Raw genomic sequence first — 21871 nt, 5'->3', positions numbered from 1 at the left:
AGCTTTACTGCTACCTGTAATGTACCAATTATACTTGCGCTATTATGATTAACTGTAACATAAAGGATATTGGTCTACTTTGAGGGGAAAATATTATATATATATATTTATATATCTATTTATAAAACTCAACATACCTATTTTATATTTTATATTATTATAATATTTTATAACATTTTAGCCTTCATTAAAAACATCTCATCTCTTGAAGCAAGTCTGTAGCTCTGAAGCACTAAATGCAGTGTTACTAAAGCATCAGCACACTGAGAGTAAGATGGCAGTGGAGGTCTGACCTGAATGCGGAGGTTCTGCATTTCTTCACTGAGAAGCTGCCTCTCCTGCATGAGCTGCTTCTGTCTGCCGAGCAGATCCAGCACCTGCTGAGCACTGCACTGACAGTGCTGGTCCAGCTGCTGCAGTCTGCACACACACACACACACCATAGCAAACACTCAGAAACAATTGATTGAAGCCCTCAACTACAGCACCACCACACCGGACCACTCTGTAAACCCAGTGCTTTGTTAGCAGTTTTCACACTGCTGAATAATAATCCATTTTATACTGAATACTTTGCACGTTTCGTATTTGAGTGTCTGTGTGAAAGTTTAAAGGAACTGATTTCTTGCCAGTAAAGCATGATTCTAATTCTGGTTATAATATCACATGTACAGCCAGGGTGACGTGGGCTGTTTCATGATAAGGACAAACTAAGATTTTTACCTAGTCATTATAATCTCTGTAGTCTCAAATGTGGGAAAAAATGCAGACACAAACACCTTGTTTTAGTTTTAGTTTGGTTGTTTATCACTGCAGAGCAGAACTACATTTTTCTACTGATCTCTCTTTTAGAAGTATAGTGATGTCCAAATGTCTGAGACCAGTGAAAATGCACCTATTTTGCATTTTTCTTTAATGTAATGCACTTTTTTTTATTATCAGCATAGTGTCTTAAGTGGAAAGTAAAATCTTTTACATTTTAAAAGGCTCTTTTCTTAGAAAACTAAATTTCTCACCATTTTGAAATAAGAGTTTGAGACAAAAAAAAGTTCACCGTCCAGTCTATACAGTCCAGATATGAAAACATCCTGTACTGCATTTACTGTTCCTGCGACATCAAAAACTGCCTAAGGCAGTTCAGCTCAACCCATTCACACTAAAACTATGGAGAGCGTTTTAGCCTGGCCTGCTTTTTGAATGAGGCACAATACAGGGTTGCCAATCAGAACAGAGCTCATTTACCTAGATCAGTCTTGTTAAGACTGTTTTTGGTAAATAAATAAAACCAGACATGTCATAAGTGAACCTCACAGAAATGATAAAAATAGAGAAAAACATAGCATAAGGGTCCGTTAACATGATATTCAGAATTTCTTAGTATTTGGTATGTCCACCTTTTGCTTTAATGACAGCGAGCACTTGAGCTGGCATGGACTCCACAAGCAGATCAAATGATAAGTAGATCAAATCCACCTGAGACTCGTCTAAATACACGCATCAAATACCTTTTTGTACAGTTAGCCCTAAACATGGTTATTGTCACAAATTTGCTTGCATTTGAAATTGTGCAGAATCTTGAATATTCATTTTACTTCATCACTTTTTTAATTAAAAAATGTTCTAAATTGTTCTATTTGTTTAATAAAAAAATTCCCAGATTTTAATTGTGGTCTTGAACTTTTTGACCCCACTGTATGTCATTTTGTATGACATTTGTATGATCAGAATCGTAACATCCCACTATTTGTCTGGAACTGTGCTACTGCTGCAAGTTCTTCAAGTCATTTAAAGTAAGAATCAATTGATTTGCATCTCTTAAAGGCTTTTAAATGAATAAGACTTATCAAACCCTTAAAACCCCTGCCTGATTACATCTTAAGGCTTATTATTCAGTAACTATCATTGCTAAGTTATTGAAGTGTGTAATAAAATTTTGGGTCGGCGCAGGTTGTGACCATGAAAGTGGTTAAGATCAGTTGATGGCTAGTTAAAATCTATAAAAGACCCCTGTACAGCTCTTTAAAACAATAGTCTGACCAAAAATCTAATTTACACACTTGTCCCCCTTAACACTATCAGTCAAGACGTTCAGTGTCTGAAGTGCTTCTTTAGTGCTGAGCTGGGACCACAAGGCTAATGTAGCTACCAAGTTACAGTATCACGCTTAAGTTATTACACACTGTTAATACTATGTGTATTAACAGTGCATAATGTATTAATACTATCTCAGATAGACTGTTACTAATAGGTGTTAACACCATCTCAGACAGACTCACTTAAGTGGTTTCACACTGTATAACATACCGTTATCTAGAACACTGAATAAAAGTACAGACAAAATTGTGGTTTCTAGATTGCCAACACTACATTTTTAGGTATGTGACATGCTTTTATCCATGTTATAGATAGCAGTATGTCATACAGTGTAAAAGTAAAGAAGCAAACATCTTGGCTGGTCGACTGTAACTGGGATAACAGGAAATCTGTGCAGATTAGATTTTTGGCCAAACCATCGCTTTAAATGACATTGATGTGTCCAAACTTATGGACTCCTGCAGCTACTACTCTTTGGTCCCACTGTGGGCCTGCCCTCAGAGCCCACGTCCCAGCCTGTCCCAGATCCTTCTCCATAGCAGTGTGCCAAAGAGAGAGAGAGAGAGAGAGAGAGAGAGAGAAAGAGGAGAAGAGGGGAGGCCTCTAGCTGTTGCTGAGGGGGGAAGACAGATGCCCTGCTCCTGCTGGCTGGGGCCACTGCCGTCTGTGCAGACCCTGTTCTCTCTCTCTCTCTCTGCTCCCCCACCCTTCCACTTATCCCTCGCTCGCTCCTGTGGGAACTGGAGCAGGCTGCTTAGGCCGGCTGCGGTGGGTGACTGCTCCAAGTTTGGGTCCCTCTTGCTCGACAATGATCTGCCTTTCACTGGAATTCTTCTCCCTCTTTCTTCTTCACCCCCCCGCCCCTTATCCCTGCTTTGTGCTGGAGCTGAAACAGGCTGCTTACTCTGGCTTCTGTGGACAACATAGGCCTCTCTCTCTGCCTGTCTCTCTCCCTCTCTCACTTTCTCACTCTATTGCTTTATCTTTTCCTTTCCTATTGTGCTCTCTCTCTCTCTCTCAAACCCCCTCCTATGAGCTGGACAGAGCTGTTAGCAGGGCTGTGGTGGGCAGCTTGTCCCAAGCTAAGGCCCCGCTGTGTGGGGGGCTGGCGCCGCTGCTGCTGGCCACCTCCAGAGCCTGGCGCCGGGCAAACTCTGCCGTGCCTCAGCCTCTTCAACCCTCCACACCCAAACACTCACTCATTCTCACTCACCACACCAATATTGTTGTCAAATTCACCGTCAATATTACTCATAGCAATGACTGTCATTCAGCTTCCTTTATACAGCTGTATGCAAAAGTTTAAATACCCCCAGTCAAATGGCATGCTTGGTCAAAGTGTTAAGTGAAAACACATCCTCTACAGGGAACACACTTAAAATGCATTTTCTGCTAATTTATGTGCACACATTATATGTATTTTTATTTTGTCACTTCACTGAACTGCATACATATCCATCTGAAACTTGTATTGTACAGTACTCACTGCTGTTTAAAGAGGTTGGGTTCTCAAAACAGGCCAAAGAAGATAGAATGGTATTTTTGTTTACCAAGACAGGTGGCATGGATACAACAAAATGCAAGTTTTATGATAATGGACATTATTTATTTATTTTAAAAATACTACAGCCATGGTTTTATAAGTACACCACCTGGTTTTTCAAAAATAAAAAAGAATGATTTCTTGACCCAAGAAGACAATGCAACCATCTTACAGTATATGGATAAAGCATTTCAGTGTGGAAATATAAAAGTGTGCTCTAGTGTTTGGAATAACAGGTGGCTTCTCCACTGGTAATTCCATATATGTAAACTTTAGTCCTTACAAAGCCACTACAACAAGAAGTTTGGAGTTTGAGGTTGCTATGTAGAAGTATCTTTTATAAGAACATATATATATATATATATATATATATATATATATATATATATATTTAAGTATTTTTACAAATTTTGCATTAAATTAGATTAAAAGCATTAGAATAATTTGACATTGTTGTCGACAGGAGCACAAGTCAGTAACGTAATGAGATCTGACCAAGTAATTTTGGACCATTTCTATGGTGCATACATCGATACTGATCATGGATGTGTGCAGGTACTCGAGTACTCAGTTAGTTGTTTGAGGCGCCAGTATTCAAACACTGAAATCACTGTTCAGGTATTTGTTTAATTTTATCATGAAAACATGGAGCAAATATACAAACAAACAATTCAGTGAAATGCTGATTTTATCTTTTAATAGGATTACAAAACTGTCATGAAGGTTCACTTTTTTTTCTTCAAATTTCCATTCCCCTCCTCCACATTCCTATTAGGATTAGGTTTTCAGGTATGCATTAATGCTGGTGGAAGTTTCTTTTTACAGATACTTAAATATCAAAATTAGTCTAGCACGGATTGCATCTCTCATCTTGAACATTTCTGTTTCTATTCCATTTGTCATGATGTTCACACAATGTAAAATCCAGCTAAATGTGGCTATGACAGAGATGTTACACCGTGCAGCTTCCTGAGCACACTTCCATCGACTGTTTACTTACACAACTGGGTTCATTTAAAATGTTGTTTTATAGCCATAGAATAAACAAATATTTTCTACTTGATATTTACAGTCATTTTTCCTGGTTGCTCTGTTCCACTCAATATTAGACTCATTGGCAGGTCCACATGAGGCCACACTGCACACAGTGGTGAAACTCCTACTGCACATATGCAGTCAGGAATGGCAGCCAAAGGCAGAGCCTAAGGTCACAGTTAAGCAGGTTGTGTAATTCAGTAGCTAATTCCCTCACACATACAGGGAGCAGCACCTTTACATCTCCACCTCTGGAGGCAAACCAGCGCATTAACCTATTACACAATCACACTGCCCTTAATCTGCTCCACCAAACATGCCCCTCAATATGTGAGTCGGTCATAAAAAGCGCAGGTCAAACACCTCCATATCTCGAACAAACACACCATGCCTTCCTGGTGAAGCGGTGTACATGTGTACACTGGACTCCAAGTCCAAAGAAAGATGTAGAAAAAAAGGAGGGCAAACTCCTCTAGCTCTGTCTGAAGCTGGACGAGCGACAGGGGTCTGATTAAATTAGAAGGCCGTCCAGCAGCTAAGGCAGCAAATCCAATAACCTCCCCCTATTTACTGGCACGCAACTTAATTAGGTTTTTAATACAGCTTAGCGCATGGGGCCGAGCTGAGCTGGACCTGCCTGGTCACTGCTGCCTCTGCCCACTGCTGGGCGTGCGTGAGTGTGCGAGAGAGAGAGAGACAGACAGACAGAGAGAGAGAGAGAGCAGAAGAGGGAGGGTTTCAGGGGGGGACTGTGGGGCAGGCGCTTCCTCCTCTCTCTACTTCCCCGCTGACCCTGGTGAAAGGACACCATCTGCTGGCTCCCAGGCTAACTGAAGCCAGCACAGCTTCAGCCTCTGTAAACCCCTCTCCTCTCTCTCTAAGGGGCCACAGAGCTGCTGCATCCCTAACAGAGTAGCCACGTTTTCAGAAGATACAAGGAGATGTGAGATGAGATAATAAAAAGACTGATTTAAGGAAAGATTTCAGCAAACACTGTAGTTTCTTTAAGCTTAATTAAGAATTCCTCTTTTTATACATTTCAAAGTGAGGATGTCTAGCTTAAATTTTTAGTAGGCAAATGGAAATATTCAGAGAGCTCTGTTTACTTTCTCCTCACTTGGTTATGTACAAAGTTTCAGAGTTTCTAAGCTTTTAGGAGAAGCAACAAATCTAAGCTGATCTAAGTTCATAAAATTGAGAAATGTTGTGGTTGCTATGAAGAAGTATTTGATACACGCACATAAGACTTCTATGTTTGTGATAAGAATTTAAGCAAGTACTAGGGACATCATGAAGTATGGTTCTGGTAGTATGATGAAGTCACAGTCAATATGATTTACTATATTAGATCCTACAAGGAAAAGGAACTAAGCAAAAGGCACAATTAAGCATTTTACATTTTATTTTTCATATATGAATGTATATGGACCCATAATGTGCTCAAATTGCAGTTCCACAGTAAAAAAAAGTGGGGCATTTAGACTTTAGATATTTACAATGGTTATGTTCTATCTGTTTTAACCAAATACATTGAGATAGTAATAAACAATAATAAGATAATAAGTAATAGCATAATATTTTGCTTTTACACACACACACACACACGTACGCATACATGAATTTTATTTATTTATTTTCTGACTGTGCTTTACTGTAGGGTTCTGTTCATAATTACTCAAGCTTCTCATGACAACTCACATAACCCTACATGAATGTCTGATCAAAACTGGCATAGCTAGCCTTTACAGCAAACAAGACCTGGAATAAGCACTTAAACATTTATGTAGGGTTATATCAGTTGTCATGACAGGCTGATGCAGATGTCAGATAGCCTTATGAACAGTAGTTTACAAGTGTTACCTTGTTTCTTATTAAGTGATGTTGAATGATTTTGATGCATCACGAGTCTTATAACTGAAAAACTAAAAAAAGCGAGACTGCATTCTTTCCCTCATGGCCACATGCTGAACAGTTATATACCAGTGGTTTGAAGTAACTACGTCCCAAAGTCTGAAAATCACATTAAGAATTAACATTAAGAAGTAACATTAAGAATTGTCACTTCTGAAACATATTTTTTTCCAATTGATTAAACTTCTTCGTGCTTTAATGAAAAATATAAATATTTTATGTGTATTCAACTCTTCACAACTGTGTTTGCGAGTCAGGTACTGGCCAGTGTTTGAGTTATCGTCGCAATTATGCTGACTACTGAAACAACCACTACCGTAACATTTGGTAAAATTTCAGTAGTGTGTACTTTTTTTAGTGAAAAAATGGAATATTTTGAGAAAACGATGCAATTAAGATATAGGGTCATTCAACTCAAAAAGATTTTGGTCTAAATGAGTTAAATGTTCAAAATGCGTTATTCATATTGTGTTTGGTGGAACTTTAAATATAACTATAAAAATATAATATATATTTTTTATATTGTATTGTATATATTTTATATATACAAACATTCAGAAGGCTGTCATATCATTTCCCCTTGTCAATTTCACAGTTGAACACAAAGCTTGTAAAATTCTCAGGATGGTTATATTTGGGAGTTGAAATTAACAAATATATTTTTTACTCAAGATTTCACGGCAAGATTTCACATACAGTGCATGGAACCACACACACATACAGCTGTTTCACAGTGGAGAGCAGTCCTAGCCCAAAGCCCGAGTGTACTTTTTCAGATTATGTGGAATGTTTACAGGTGGCGAGGGAGACTGTGGGGCTCTCTTGGTTTGTATAGTAAAATGCTGAGTGCTGCTACTCTCAGAGTGTGTGTGTGTGTGGCCTGCAGCTATGCTGGCCTGTCTCTGCACAGGGAAACCGGAGCTGGAGATGCAGGAGCACATTGGGTCCATGCAGACTCTGCTGTGGCTCCAGGATGTGTGGTTTTGTTTGGTGATGTTTTGTTGCTAAGCATCTGTTTACCCTCACCCGTATGAATTGAGAAGAAGCAGTGAGACTCTGAATTACACTCCCTGCATACATGAGTGAATAAAACATACAGCATTACGCATCTCAGCTTGTACCACTTAGGCCAAAGAGACTCGTAAAGGAAGCAAACACATCACAAACAGCTACAGGAGCTCACTTATGAGCATAATTATAGCGCTAAACAGTCCCATTTACTGAATTCTGTGTACTTAAGAAAAAAAACTGAATGGATTTGTACTTGCCTGAGTGTTTTAGGGTAATAAGTATATATGTGAGCAAAGTAATCTACTTTTTGCTCTGTTCCACATTAGCTGTTTACATTGAGTTTCTTTTTACTTTTTTGTGCACCTAAACTTCAGTTTCTATGCTGATAGATGCTTAATTTACTAAGCAGTTCTTTAGGGAAGTCAGGAGTTTTGACCTGATACTTCTGTACCTCTTATCATGCTGTTTCTTGCAAGACTACTTTTACTTATACTAGAGTATTTTATTGAAGTAACAATATTTTTACTTGATGTTAGTGCCAGTAAACCTTTGCTTTGAACGACCCTTTACCATTATTATGTTAATTTTATTTAAAGAAATGACTGAACATTCCATTTTGTCACTAACAAACCAATCATAACACTAGTGAAACGTTACCAAAAGTTTTGGTGGCAAGAGTATTTAGCTAATTTTGAGCAGAGCTCAAAACACTAGCCAGTGCATGACTAGCAAATACAACTTTGAAGAGAAATATTTTTATCAAAACACACAAAAACATTTACTGCTGAAAATGCATTTTGATAGTGACCATTCTTAATGTTACACACTGATTTCCAGACTTTTGGACACATCGCGAGGCCATGAGGGACGGGGATGCAGCCTCACATCCTGCTATGCAAGGGTGTGGCTAAAATAACAGGATTTTAAAAATTAACTAATGATAAATCTAAATCTTTCAAATTAACTTAAATTAAAAGACATTTAAAAAAACAACTTTATATATTTATATTTTTAAAAATGAATATTAATTAAGCTTAACACTATCTTAATGCTTTGGGTTTAAACATATTATAACAATCTTTGTAAATATCTGAATACTTAATTGTTTTTTTTTAACTGCATTTTGTTTTTTACCCTGGAACCGCAGTTTGAATTAATTTGCTTGTCAGCGACATGATCACAGGGAGGGCTGAGCATTATTACGATATTTATCATGATATTGATAAATTACATCACAATATGTTACATATGCTTTTCTAAGCATATCATAGATATCATCAGTAATTTAAGAACCCTGTTCAACTGCATGTTTCAAAAAAGGGAGCATAATCATGTTAAATTGAATTTAGTGTACTACATTAGCTGATATACTAAATAAAAATAACTTGTTCTCATAGTTTTTTTAATATTAATGGCACTTCTGTTTGTTTTTGGCTTATCAAACCACAAAAAATATACACTGACAAATTCTGAAACTTTCTGAAGTATCATGATATACTTTTGCCATATTGCCCACCTCTAATTGTAGATATACAATTACAATTACAATGAGTGAATGGACACTGCTAAAACACTGCTAAAGATGCCTTTTAGCAAACAGTTACCATCTGTACAATTGTCCTTGTACACATTACAGTCAGCCAACTGAGGCACTGACTACTGTAAAGAAATAGCAGTTTAAAAGAAGGGGGTTGCTGGAGGAGAGGCTTGGAGGCAGGATCACTTCTATAGAATGCGCACAGGCTATCTTAGCTTGCCAGAGGCCGCCCGTCTGCAGCTGCTCGGCCCAATCCCCTTAAGCCCAGCCCTGTACGGCTGGGCCAGGCATGGCACTGCCTCACAAACATTAGGGCAAGCACTGCAGGCTCCAGAGCTCACACTCTCAAACTGTTAGACAGTACAGTGGATACTGTCTAACTACATGAGGCCCATGGTGCATCCATCCATCCAGTGTTTTTAATGTTACTTGTCAAGTATAGTGAATTATAGCTGAAATAATGGTGTATAATCTAGATGTAGATGTATAACACTGATGTATAGCTGAGCTGACACATCCTAGCAATTTTGCAATTCAACATAGAGCTTCAGAATATGTCATTTACATAAATCTAAAGATATCCTTGACTGTATTGCTCCATCTGTGTTTATGAAAATTGGCTTCTCTTCCACCAGAGCGGGTAGGAGCCAGGGTTTTAGTATCGATGAAAGCTGGAATGCAGAGGCAGCTATGACAGTGAGCTGATGAGACATCAGGGCCAGTGGCTGCTTGCATAAGTGCATTTTGGCCTTAAGTTTTAACCAAAACATCCCTCTAAAAAAAGCGTGCTACACAAAAGCGTGTTTACATCTTTTTGACTGAGTTATGAAGATATATTGAGATATGTTTGCTACAGTTACAAAAAAAATGCTGTAAAACACAGATATATATATACCCTTATATACTTTTATATCTCTTAACCAAGACTGTTAAGAAGTTAGATGCAATGCACTTAAAGGAAAACTTTAGCAAAAAATCTAATTCAAACGATTTATCACTTACCCCAGATGTAGATGTTCAGCCTAGACGTGTTTGATATCTGATATTGTTTGTGGGAATTGCAAGGCTAACATTGCTAACAAATGCTGGAGTTACCCCAAAATGTCTCTCAGTCCACTCAAAACACATTCAGATCTTCATTTGTTTTGTGCACATATATCCATATGGCTTAGATCACGGTTTGAATTACTTTAGGTGATCAGTGGGGCAACCATTGTGAGCAACCAGAACCACATCTACCTCAGCACATGTCAACAACATGGGTGGAGAGACACTTTGGGCATGTATTTACAGAGATGAGTTTGGTGACAAAAACTCCAGCATTGGTTTAGCATCTCACACTGTAAATCAAATGTCTTTGCTTATTGACTGCATCTGGGGTAAGGAATAAATCATTTTCATTAGATTTTTTGCCAAACTATTTCTTTAAATACAGGTATATTAATACCTAACTTAAGATTTAAACAAACATTTAGGCATGCCCACTGAAGATGTGGCCCAAAATGCCCATCAGTTCACCCCTCCCCCCCTAAACACAGCAAGATGCGTTGATCAAAATGGTCACCTTCTTCATTATTGTACATCAACGATAAAGGCCAGGACATTGGCAAGCTTGGACATGATCTGGCCACTCCATCAAACCAGAGATTAATCTTTCAAACATAAATCCAGGGCCAGTGTAGAAATACTTATATATTCACATTTGCCAATAATGAATATCCAACACTAGTACTAAACCTACAACACACAGTGCAGTGCAAAACTCAGAGACTAGCCATCATTTTCAGCCAAAACCATGAAGTTCAAGTTATACATCTTTCAGGAGATATATCCAATGAGATTTCTGAGGAGAGCTTCCAAAATTGTTCCAAAAATTATTAAAAGATACAGAGAAAGCAGGACTCCTAACAATCATGCAATACCTAGTAGACCATCAAAACTGCCAGCATCAGATAAACTGCACTTAAGTCTTTCATATTTGAGAGAAGAAAAAAAATCAAGCTCCACTCTTGCTTCAGTTCAAAATTCACAGGTGTTTCTGTCCATCCTTCCACTGTGAGAAGACAACTCAACACTACTCAGGAAACTGTAACTGAAAAAGGAAACAGACTAAAAAGAAGAACTTTTGCATCATAAGAAGCTGCTAATGTTCTTAGAATAATGAATTGACCACCTTTGAGTCCAGGCATTAACATAATTCAATGTGTTTGTGATTACTTAGAACATGAGAACCAGAAAGTGCAACCAGCTTCTAAAATTGAACACTGCAGTCTTAATATCCCTGCAGATTTCTGTAAAAAGCTGAAAGCAAATCTCATAAAATCAATGTAATTTGAAATAAAGGCAAAGGGTGTTCAAAATAAATACTAAAAGATATAATACATTTATTTGTTGAGTTTTCTGCGTATTTTTGTTAAATATATGTTTTCTGCATTTGTTACTGAAAATTAACCTTTACTTCATGGACATCAGGCTATGTTGTGGCACCTATGTGTCACTCATTGTGAGTTTAATTCTTATACACAAGATCTTGACTATCTAGAATCCTTAATATAGAAACATAAACAACATAACATCATATTGGTCCTAAATATCAATCAGATGCTGAATACTGGAACATTATCATGTATTTTGATGTATCTCCTTCTAAATGCATTCTCTAAATGGGTAAACACATTCACAATTCACATCTTCTCATGGTTCTTTCCTTAATTCTTAACACCTTCCTGAACTAATAAACTAATCTCCTTTCAGTAACAGACTGCTGTGTGTAGGTGCGTAACTGTATATTCAATGCCATCTGCCTCATAACAAACCCAAGTTAAACCATTTTACCACAGTCAGCTGTTATCTTCCCAAAAGCTTGCACAAAGGGACTTTTAAAGGAGCATGGTGAGCACTTTTTGGTGTCATAAACAAGGGTCTAGCGGATGCGCTACGTAACATTTTACAGCTTGCCTTGGGATGCGGCGAACACACATGCAGTAGCAGGACAGCCAGTGCGCCACAGCGTTCTTCCAGCAGGCCACAGAGCCGCACCCCCCGCAGCATAGGACAGCTGCTCCACAAGGGGCTGAAGAGAGAGCAGGTGGGGGTGGAGGGGCCCACTGCTACCCCCTAGCTCCGCAGTGGTAATATGTAAAATCGAATTCATATAGTCATATGGCAAAGAAGTTTGATGCCTCACACCACGAGTCACTCTAAACTCTGAATTTGCTAGACTACAGGAGTCAGAGTGAGCAAACAAGAGAGAGCAGTCAGGAAAGAGCTCAGAGGTTAGGGTTCAGGAGGGCTACAGAAAAACAGCAAAGGGCATACTATAAGGATCTTAAGCCTGGATTTCAATGCACTGAAGAAGTGGATATCAGTGAAGCAGGATTGTGAGCTGATGACTCAGGTTTAGGTAATAGTTTACATTTTTTCTGGATTGTTGATTTGAGATGGGCTGCTTCACAAAAATGCCAATAAAATTGCATGTTCACTGCCTAGTGACTCAACTCAGACTTGCCCTTAAGTGACTTGCAACTCGGTTTGAAACTAATGACTTGTGAAAATTCAGCCTAAAAGAGAAAAAAAAGGAAATTAGTACTGCCAACCCTAATGTTGCAAATAAATAAAACCTTTTGTTTCCAACCTCATATGTGAGTTTGCCTGTCAATCTCAGTGCTCAGGCTCGTACCCCAGTGACTCAACTCAAATTCGCACCCTCAACTCAAAACTAAACTCAGACTCACACCCCAGAAACTCAGGACTTGATTCAAACTCCCACTTGATACTCAAGACTTGACTTGGACTCACAAACCCATTGACTAGAGACTTGACTCAGACTCGTATGCCAGAGACTTGGGGCTTGACTTAGACTTGCAACTCAGTCATTTGAGATTTGACTAGGACTCACAATCAGGCGACTTGAGATATGACTTAGACTTGCAACCTAGTGACTCAAGGTTTGACTTGGACTCTTACTCCTGAGAGTCGACTACGTCTCACATTTCAGAGACTTGAGAATTGACTCCGGCTCGCACCCTGGAGACACGAGACTCAACTCAGACTTCCAACACAGTGACTGTAGGACTCAAGCCCCAGAAACTTGACTCGAACTCGCAACCCAGTGACTGAAGGCTCAACTTGGACATGCAACCCAGTGACTCAAGACTCAACTCTGACTTGCACCCCAGACTTGAGATTCAACTTAGACTCGTAAGTGAGTTGTGAAAATCTCTTTTAATATGATACCACAGGTACGTTTGGGTATCAGGAGAACATGCTTAAAAATAAAGATTTCCTTCACACTCATTTACAGGATCTTTTATGGCACTGATTCACAGAATCTCTTTTGGCACCTTATATTTACAAGTTTACATAGACAATTATGCAACTAGTTACAAAATGCAGTATTCCTGTGGTCCATTACAAAATGCAAAGAACATAAAAGGAATTGCTTCAAAGTTCAGAAGAAGATAGAAAATGTAATTATTTAGAAAGAATACAAGAAATCCAGGCTAAAAGAAAAAAATAAACTGCAAGTCATAGATACGGAGACCTATAGGTCCTAGTACTGTGTGCCTTTCTCACCAAAAAAGCCTCACTTCAAATGCCTTGCGAAGACAACTGTCTTTTTCTGCTGCAAACCTCAGTAAAAATGCAGAGTACAGAGATTTCCTGCAAACACGACCACATTCATCGTACAGAGGGATGCTAAACAACTACTGACGAGTGTAAGCCACATCACACATGCTGCATCTTATCCTCTCCTTGCCAACTTCATTTGCAAGTGAAAAGTTTACTGAGCCTTCTTGCTCTTGGCGGAACGGTAGGAGAGGCAGTGTGTGTGCATGTGTGTCCTCTTTCTCTCTCTTAGCTGTGCACACACACTCGCTGTAAGGGGGTAAGGGGGGGATTGGAGGGGGGTGGCAGGGAACCAGATGAAGCAGCTTTCGCCCGGGGCCCTGCCGTCCCCCCGGCAGCGGCGCGCCTGTTCTCTGCCCCAACGCAGCCGCCCATTTGTTCCATTACACCATCTCCACCTCCTCCAGTATATTCAGCAGTGCTCCAGCTACAGCAGCACATGGCCCCCCGTCCCGGCTCTCCACTACATGCACATCCAGACGCTGCAACCATCTTTCTTTATGCCACCATATGGCTCACGGAAGCCTGTAGACTTAACCACACATCTGCGTATACATTACCACACTCCTTTAAGGGATGGGAGTGTGTTTGCGTCTGTTAGTGTGTATGGTGTATGTGTGTGTGTGTATACGGGACGTTGATGAGACAGGGTGATAATTGGTAAAGGAGCATGTTGGCAGATGTGATCTGTGTGTGTGTGTGTGTGTGTGTGTGTGTGTGTGTGTGGTGCTTGCTTGTGCTACTTGTGTGCTCAGGGACTGAGAGCTACGTGGGTGAGATATGTGAAAGGGTGAATTGCCAAAAATCTGATAATTTCCATCTTCCCCAACTTTCTTGCTGTGGAAAATTATGGAGATGCTTCAAGAAGCCAGCACTTAAATGTATAAGGATATGTTTCTTTTCACCAAAAAATACACAGGAATTATACATTTGGAATAGATTTGCATAGTTGGCTGCCTCTGATGAGGGAGGAGTTTAAACAACTCAAACATTTTAGAAGGAGCCTAAAGAAACCTAGAATTTGCATAAGCTAATGGAAATTTTTACAGACACCTCTCTTTACATGACTCTTCAGGTCAAAGCATTAAATATAGTTCCCAATTTTCAACTAAAAATATGTTTGCAGTGTCAAAGAAAATGCATTAATTGCTACAAGTTTCATTTTAAAATGAAATGTTTAATATCTAAAAAGAGTCATATTCAAAAGTTGTTGATTTTCTAAACAAAAGACAAACTGACAAGAGAAGGATACGTCACAGGCACATTAAAAAGATCCTCACTCCTGCTTGTACTGATGTCAAAATGACAAACTAATTTGCAAAAATGGGACAAAATTGAATTATTCCTTAATTATGTAATTACAAAAACTATATGCATCTATCATTACTGATGCCATAGATTTAAATATTCTGATTTGAAGGCTGGTTGCAATCATCTTCCCTTCAAGAGTAAAGGACACACGACTGGTACACTGAAAAAATCGTAATTACGCAAAAACTATTTCTAGTGAAAGAACTGAATGGCAGTTGTGGTGTTTTGATTCATATAGCAGTTAATACTTTTCAGTGTCTGCTTCTACCCAGAAAATGTCAACCATCGTAAAGTGAACTCATGCCCAGAATGGATTTATGAAATAAATATAGAATGATACGCATATGTGTTATTGATGTCCTCTATAAAGGCGCTGCTATTACACACAAGAAAAATCATTGGCCGACACACCAAGCCTTTCATATTTCACTGGCTGGGTTTCTATGCTATCTCACCCCAATCTCCAGGCAAAAAAAAAAAATACGTAAATACTGTGAGGGAAATAAATAAATAACATGCAGGAGTGAAACATTGTGTGCCGAAAACCCCTGTGTTGCTTGGCGTTGGCTCTCGAATGGTAAAAATAAATCAAGCTGATTTTCCAAATGTTGCATGCGTGCCATGCTGTTGCGGCTCTTCGCAGCACAGATTGTGTGCCCGTTCAAGAATATCTGAGGTGGGGCCCCGGCTATTTGCATGTATGCCGGAGCCATTTGCACCAGCTTATTAACACGAACACCTTAACCCACGGGCAGCAGGGAGAAGTACCCTACAGAGCAAGAGACACCCGCTGCGCTGAGCAAGCAGGAGGCACCAGACCTCTCACTCAACACGGCCTGTAGTTTGACTTCTACAGGCTCTGCAATGACATTTTGTAACACACACACCAAACTGCAAGAAGCTTTCATTTGCATTCAAAGCAATAAAGCAGGATAATTTAGACAATAGAGAAATTATAACTACAACAGTGAAGAAGTTGCAACTACAATTCATTTATTTTTAACACAATTATATTATTAGCATAATGCAATTTGATTATAATGTAAAATTTCTTAATTTAACTCTGAGTCAGCATTTAATTCAGTTGTAGTTTTTCATTTTAAAGAAGTAAAATGTATGATGAATTGTTAAAAAGATCATTAAAGCTTGCAAGCAGCAAACGTTGCTTCTACGGCTACTTTTCCAAAAAGATGTAGGCAATTGGGTTGACTGACAATACTTTACTGTAACGAAAATTTGGTGAAATCACAGTAATTAAGGTTTTAAATGTGATAATTTTAACAGTAGCATGGTAGCAAGAAGGCCGAGCTAATCTAGGGCAAAAAATGTAACTCTGAGTCTGTTGATACTATACCTATTTATCTATACATCTCTATATTTATTAATCTGACATGAAATTTTCCATGTTTTGTCTTTTATAAAAAGGGTTTTAGCATAAAAAGTGGAAGAGACAATATGAACATTATAATGTGTTAATGCTGCTCATAGTGTCTCCTTATTGAAATATTTGATCACATCTGAATGGTGAAGCAGCTTATTGCATCTATAGACAGTTATGTCCCTGGCAGCAAACCCATCGCTGTTAACCTCTGCTGATCTAACTGACATGCTGTGTCTAAAGATGGCAGGAAAAGAAATAAAACAATAATAATCTAGAAACCTTAAATATTGACCCTGCCCTCTTGTGGTCACATCCGCTGTACTATCAAAGTAGATTAATTTGCCTTGTAATAAACTAAATGTTGTATCTTTTGCATCACTTCTTACTAGCAGAATAAAAATTAATAACCCCTACAGCCTCTCATTGTATCCACACACACACACACCCATGCTGAGGATCACTTTACAGGTATTGACCCAGTTTTGCTGCTTACATTATATACAAATCAATTATCAAATAATTAATCAACATATTTTTAAGACAGATTTTATTTTAAGGCACTTTCTACGTTTCCAGACTTTTGTACTGCATTAGCCATTTATAATTTTAGTCAAGCATGTTTACTGCGAATGGCTATTTAATAAAGTACTGAAAAGACACTACACTGTCTTTAAAGTACACATCTTTAAAATAAAACAGCATTGATTTTTGTATATCAACTAGTCAGAACACAGTGTGTAAAGATGTACTATAAATATGATCTCAAAAACTGGCTTTGAGGGATAACGGAACTTAACAGAGTCCTCAGTAGAGGACATGTTCATGAGTGATAATGTTGGGGTGTTGTACTGGACCTGTGCATATGTCTCAAGGCAGGTTAGACATGTCATTGTCTAGCTACGCACTGAATATCACCTAGCTGCCCTCTTTATAGTCAAATTTGTAATATTTTTTGTTATTGTGATATATCAAATTATTTGCTTAGATCATAAGACAGCACTGCGATTATGGGAGCAGAGGCGGGCTGAAGCAAATGACATGAGCCAAAATAATGTAGAGAATTTTATAACCATTTAAATATCTGAACTGTTTTTTATGAAACATACAGTGTGAACAGAAGAATTACACAAATAAAACTGTCTACCAGTCACAGCAAGGAACCGTATGAATTAAAAAATAGAACAGCATACGCCTTCGCACTATGTATTCTAAACGTATTCTCAATGTGTTACTTTTTCATGGATTTTATGTAGTGTAATTGAATTTGCTACAGAATACATTCAGAGCATTTTATTCAGGATATAGCCATCACTAATTTATCAATGTATTTAGCTCAGCACTGGCAATAAGCAAAGTAATCCATTAGAGCTTAAGAGAAATAACTAGCAATTTGTTATGTATTACTTTTAACATGGCCTATAACCCTAGATAACCTAGATAACCCTAAACTAATGAACTGACACTACATTGGTTCTCTTCATAATGACTGAAAAGTGGAAGCAAACTATGTAAAATTGCAGCATGCCCTAAAAGGTAATGCATTGATACTCCCTTCTTTTTAGAATGGCATCTTTATAGTAGAGAGGTTAAGCACTACTCCATAGAACTGCTCGTCTTACTTTAAAGCTGTGCAAACACTGTAAATCTAAATTCTTTATAACGTAAGCCCACAATGCTTAAGTAAAACAGGTGTGAATGTCTTTAAACTTGTTTTTTTTCTCCCTTCTCTCTCTCTTTCTCTCTGTTTTCGGTATTTATTCATTCGTTCGTGTTTTTCTGGGTGCTGGGTTAAGGCAGTGGGTGTTGAACAATATGTAGGGTTATGCTGAAAGCAGACGGATGTTGTGCTCCCAGCAGAAGCTCAGCTCGGGCTGGAGTTGCTGTGGATACGCCCACGCTCCTTCTCTCGCCCACGTGCTGACTCGGACCGTGTGCCAGACGCCCCTGCCGCCCTGTATCGCGAGGCCACGTGCGCTCCAGCATCCAGACCCACTGTATCATACTCATACTGCTGCATGCTGCTGTCACTGGCATGCCACTCTCTTCATAAGACTTCATATGATTCACTTTCATCATTCAGGGCATGAAATACAGTATATTCGTACTGCCATTGTGCTCTGCTCTGGTTTGGATTCAATTCAGAAAGGAGCGCTTTGTGATCAGACGGGGAAAAGTTATTAGCAAACTGGGCGCTTTATGTTACAGTAATTTTAGCAAATGGCTGAATGTATTCTAAAAATCTCAAAGACCAGATTGACTTTACAATTAAAGGCTTAAAAGTGATTTCTGTGTGCTGATTTCTTCTTCTTTACCAGTTCTGATAAGAGGTAACATTGTGCGGTATGTCACATGTCGTTCTTAACCCAGTAATGCTTTCTTTTACAGTCCCTTAAGTTCTTGGTATTAAACAGGTCAGTGTGAGGTACAAACTCCAAACCACAAAAAATGATTATGGGTAACATAATGGTACCTTCCAAGATAGGCTAACTAAATCATACAGAAATGCCAAACAGGTTTAAGTTTTGACTGAGTTAGATGGTATAAAAAGATTGTTTATGAATAAAGTACACAGAATCTTACAGTCTGTAGCTGTTTTACTATGAACAAAACTGACTCTGAGCTGTAACTAAAAGCAAAGATTCTTACTTATTCTTAGCATTTTCATTTCATGCCATTATATCTACCCAGTACTTAGTGGTGTTTCTGATTTCCTGCTTATACATGTGACAGTGAAATTCAAAGCATGTTTGTGCCACTTTGTTACCTTAAATAATTATGGTATTTTATTATGCCCTTTATCGCTTAATAGCTAGAAGATGTTAGAAATTTAAATGGAATTTAGATAAATTGTCTTGGTAATTATCATCATTTTAGCAAAAATAATTACACACCACTTATCACACACATATCTAGAACCTATTGTGCATCTCAGTGTAATTTAGTTAAACTGCGGTGGAACGTATCATTATGTTACCCAAAATAAATACCTAAATTTTGGAGTTTGTACTCAAGGTGTATCTGTTTGATACCTAGAACTTTACTGTAAAAAGAACGCACTACCCTTGTTGATGGTGGCAGTGTTCAGCATAGTAAAAGAAAATGGATCAGCATGTGGAAATGGAGCTTTCTACGTTCTACTCTGTGTTTTCTAAAACTATGTAAAAGTATGATACTTGTCTTGACTGTGAAAGTTTCTGAGTGAGCATGTAAACATGTGAACAGATTTAAAGTTGCTAAGAGCTTATAAAGTAAAGTGCAAAGCACATTCCTATACATATATGTGATTGCTCAAAACGGTAGGCTGCGAAACAGGGCTGTTAAAATAAAACGAGACATTCCAATCCAATAGAAAACAATGCACAACACACTGAATGTAGAAAACGTTTCTTCAAATATTTTAAGCTCTCTCTACTGTGACTCCTAGTTGTTCCAGGTCAAATAGTTAATAACATTATCACACATGACAGCTATCAAATGGCAGGAGGAACAATGGCAACCATAAACAACACAACATAACAATAATTTATTTTGGTTTTAATTAGAAATTTTTAAGTGAAACATTAAATGATCTGCTTCAGATGGCAGATTTCTCTGACTAGCCAGTGGCCCAAATGTGGATGCTGTGAAGTGGAGCAAGATAATGTTTATAAGTTAGTTAAGTAAGCTGCTAGTTTAGCTGCTTGGCTAAGCTGTTACACAGCTACTGCAGCCACTCATGCCCTTTACAGCTTTTCACTTTCAGTACAAAGGCGTGCTCACGCTTTCATCACAGGCACTCTCTTTAGCTTATAATGACAGAAGAATATCATTGGCATGGGGATTTTATGCAGTCATTTTGAAAGAGTTGTGACCTCCAGGTTGGCTCCATCACGCAGTTTTTGGGACAGTAAATCATGCTGAGCGCATAAATTTAGGACAAATAACATTGACTTCTGGTGTTTACTGCAGTCATATATACTACTTGATATTTTTTTTATATATATTTGAATACTTGACAAAAGAACAAGGAGAAAATTCTAATTAGATTTCTGATCCCATCTGACAGCCCTGGTACTGCACAAAAGATTTAGGCAGTTGTTTCTTTCTAAAGAGCTCAAATGGGTTAGAAGGACACAGGTTTGGTTCCAAACCTGTTGGTGTTTGTCTGTTATAGCACAGATTTGTTAAATTCCAACACCTGATTTAATTCAGTGATGTATTGGTTAGATAAACTAGGTATTGGATGGTAGCTGCAAATCCTGGCCTTCCTCGAGGAGAGGTTTTGGAAAAGAACTTGTATATATAATTAAAATAAAAAGCACTGAGAACCCACATTAGGAAAGTAGAGGTGTAAATTAAGATATATGTTTTTGACTTTGCATTAAAGGGATCCACACAATACTATCAGGTAAAGTATTAACTCAGGATCACACCACAGCTTTATTACTTGGATACAGAGCCAGTCTTATAAAAGTAATTCAGACTTCATCTCTTCTTAGCAACAACTGTGTTAAAGAACTGCATAACTAACCTGAAGCTCAACACAGATATATATAATTAAATGGTACACATACATTTTGAGTATTCTTGCTGCATTTGACAGGCAGTATAGAAAATATTTAACAGTCTATCCAATGCAATGAATATACTCCATACACACTGCAGGGTCACTCAGTCTGTAACAGATTTTCTCAATATAACTACGGACTAAGGGTGTTCTATTTGGGATTGACCCTCTTTCTTTCTTAAGACTGAATTATGCACAAGACTATAGTTTCTTAAAAGAGGTGAGTGCTGTTACTGTGTGTGTACCTCTGTTTCATGCGCTGGTGCATTCTCCCATGCTGCACACACTGCTCCTCCATTTCTTGACAGCGACCTCGAAGCTTCTCCACAGTGTCCAGCAGGTGCTCTTTCTCTAGAGACAGCTGTTCCACCTCCGCCCTGCATGTACACACACACACACACACCGCCTGCATTACTTACAGCACTTACACATTCGTAATTAAGCTTTTTCAATGTTCACTGAAAAGGTCACTTTGAGATTACTTCATTTAAAACTTGGGCCTGACTGAATTTCTTCACTAATATCAGTGATTTGATGAAGTTAAAAATGACAATATCTAATTGTTAAAACAGTGCAAGGAATAGGATAAAAAGGATTTTTACACTGCAAAATAGTACAAGTATTGGCATAAAATTACAAAACATTTAAAATTCTGAAAAACAAGCATAGTTACAGATCTACAAGCCCCTAATCAAGGGGCATTTTGCAGATACTGATAAATCTGTGCAACCTTAACATATATCGATTGATATACTCTGTCTAAACTGATCTCACCAAGAAAACGGTGCAAAATTTAAAACAGCGCTCTTTTGAAGTTCTTATTTATCCTTTATTTAACATACTACATGTTGAGGCCTCTGCCTTCCCAATATA

At 38.3% G+C, this 21871-nt stretch overlaps 1 protein-coding gene across 4 annotated transcripts in view; it reads right to left on the bottom strand.

The window, feature by feature from the left end:
• Positions 1-21871, bottom strand: part of sdccag8 (SHH signaling and ciliogenesis regulator sdccag8) — a 92472-nt gene that overhangs the window by 28634 nt on the left and 41967 nt on the right. For 2 of the 4 annotated variants that reach the window (XM_017690557.2, XM_017690558.2), the window contains exons 17-18: positions 21244-21375; positions 294-420 (exon numbers count right to left, since the gene is read on the bottom strand). In XM_017690557.2, coding sequence (XP_017546046.2) covers positions 294-420; positions 21244-21375 — 259 coding nt within the window. The remainder of the gene's footprint in view (positions 1-293; positions 421-21243; positions 21376-21871) is intronic. The other 2 variants (XM_037538770.1, XM_037538769.1) reach the window with 1 other exon arrangement.

This window comes from Pygocentrus nattereri, chromosome 5 (genome assembly GCF_015220715.1).
Source record: "Pygocentrus nattereri isolate fPygNat1 chromosome 5, fPygNat1.pri, whole genome shotgun sequence".
Lineage (NCBI taxonomy): Eukaryota > Metazoa > Chordata > Actinopteri > Characiformes > Serrasalmidae > Pygocentrus > Pygocentrus nattereri.
Note: the sequence above shows the minus strand (reverse complement) of the source record. Positions and strands in the feature narration are given on the sequence as shown.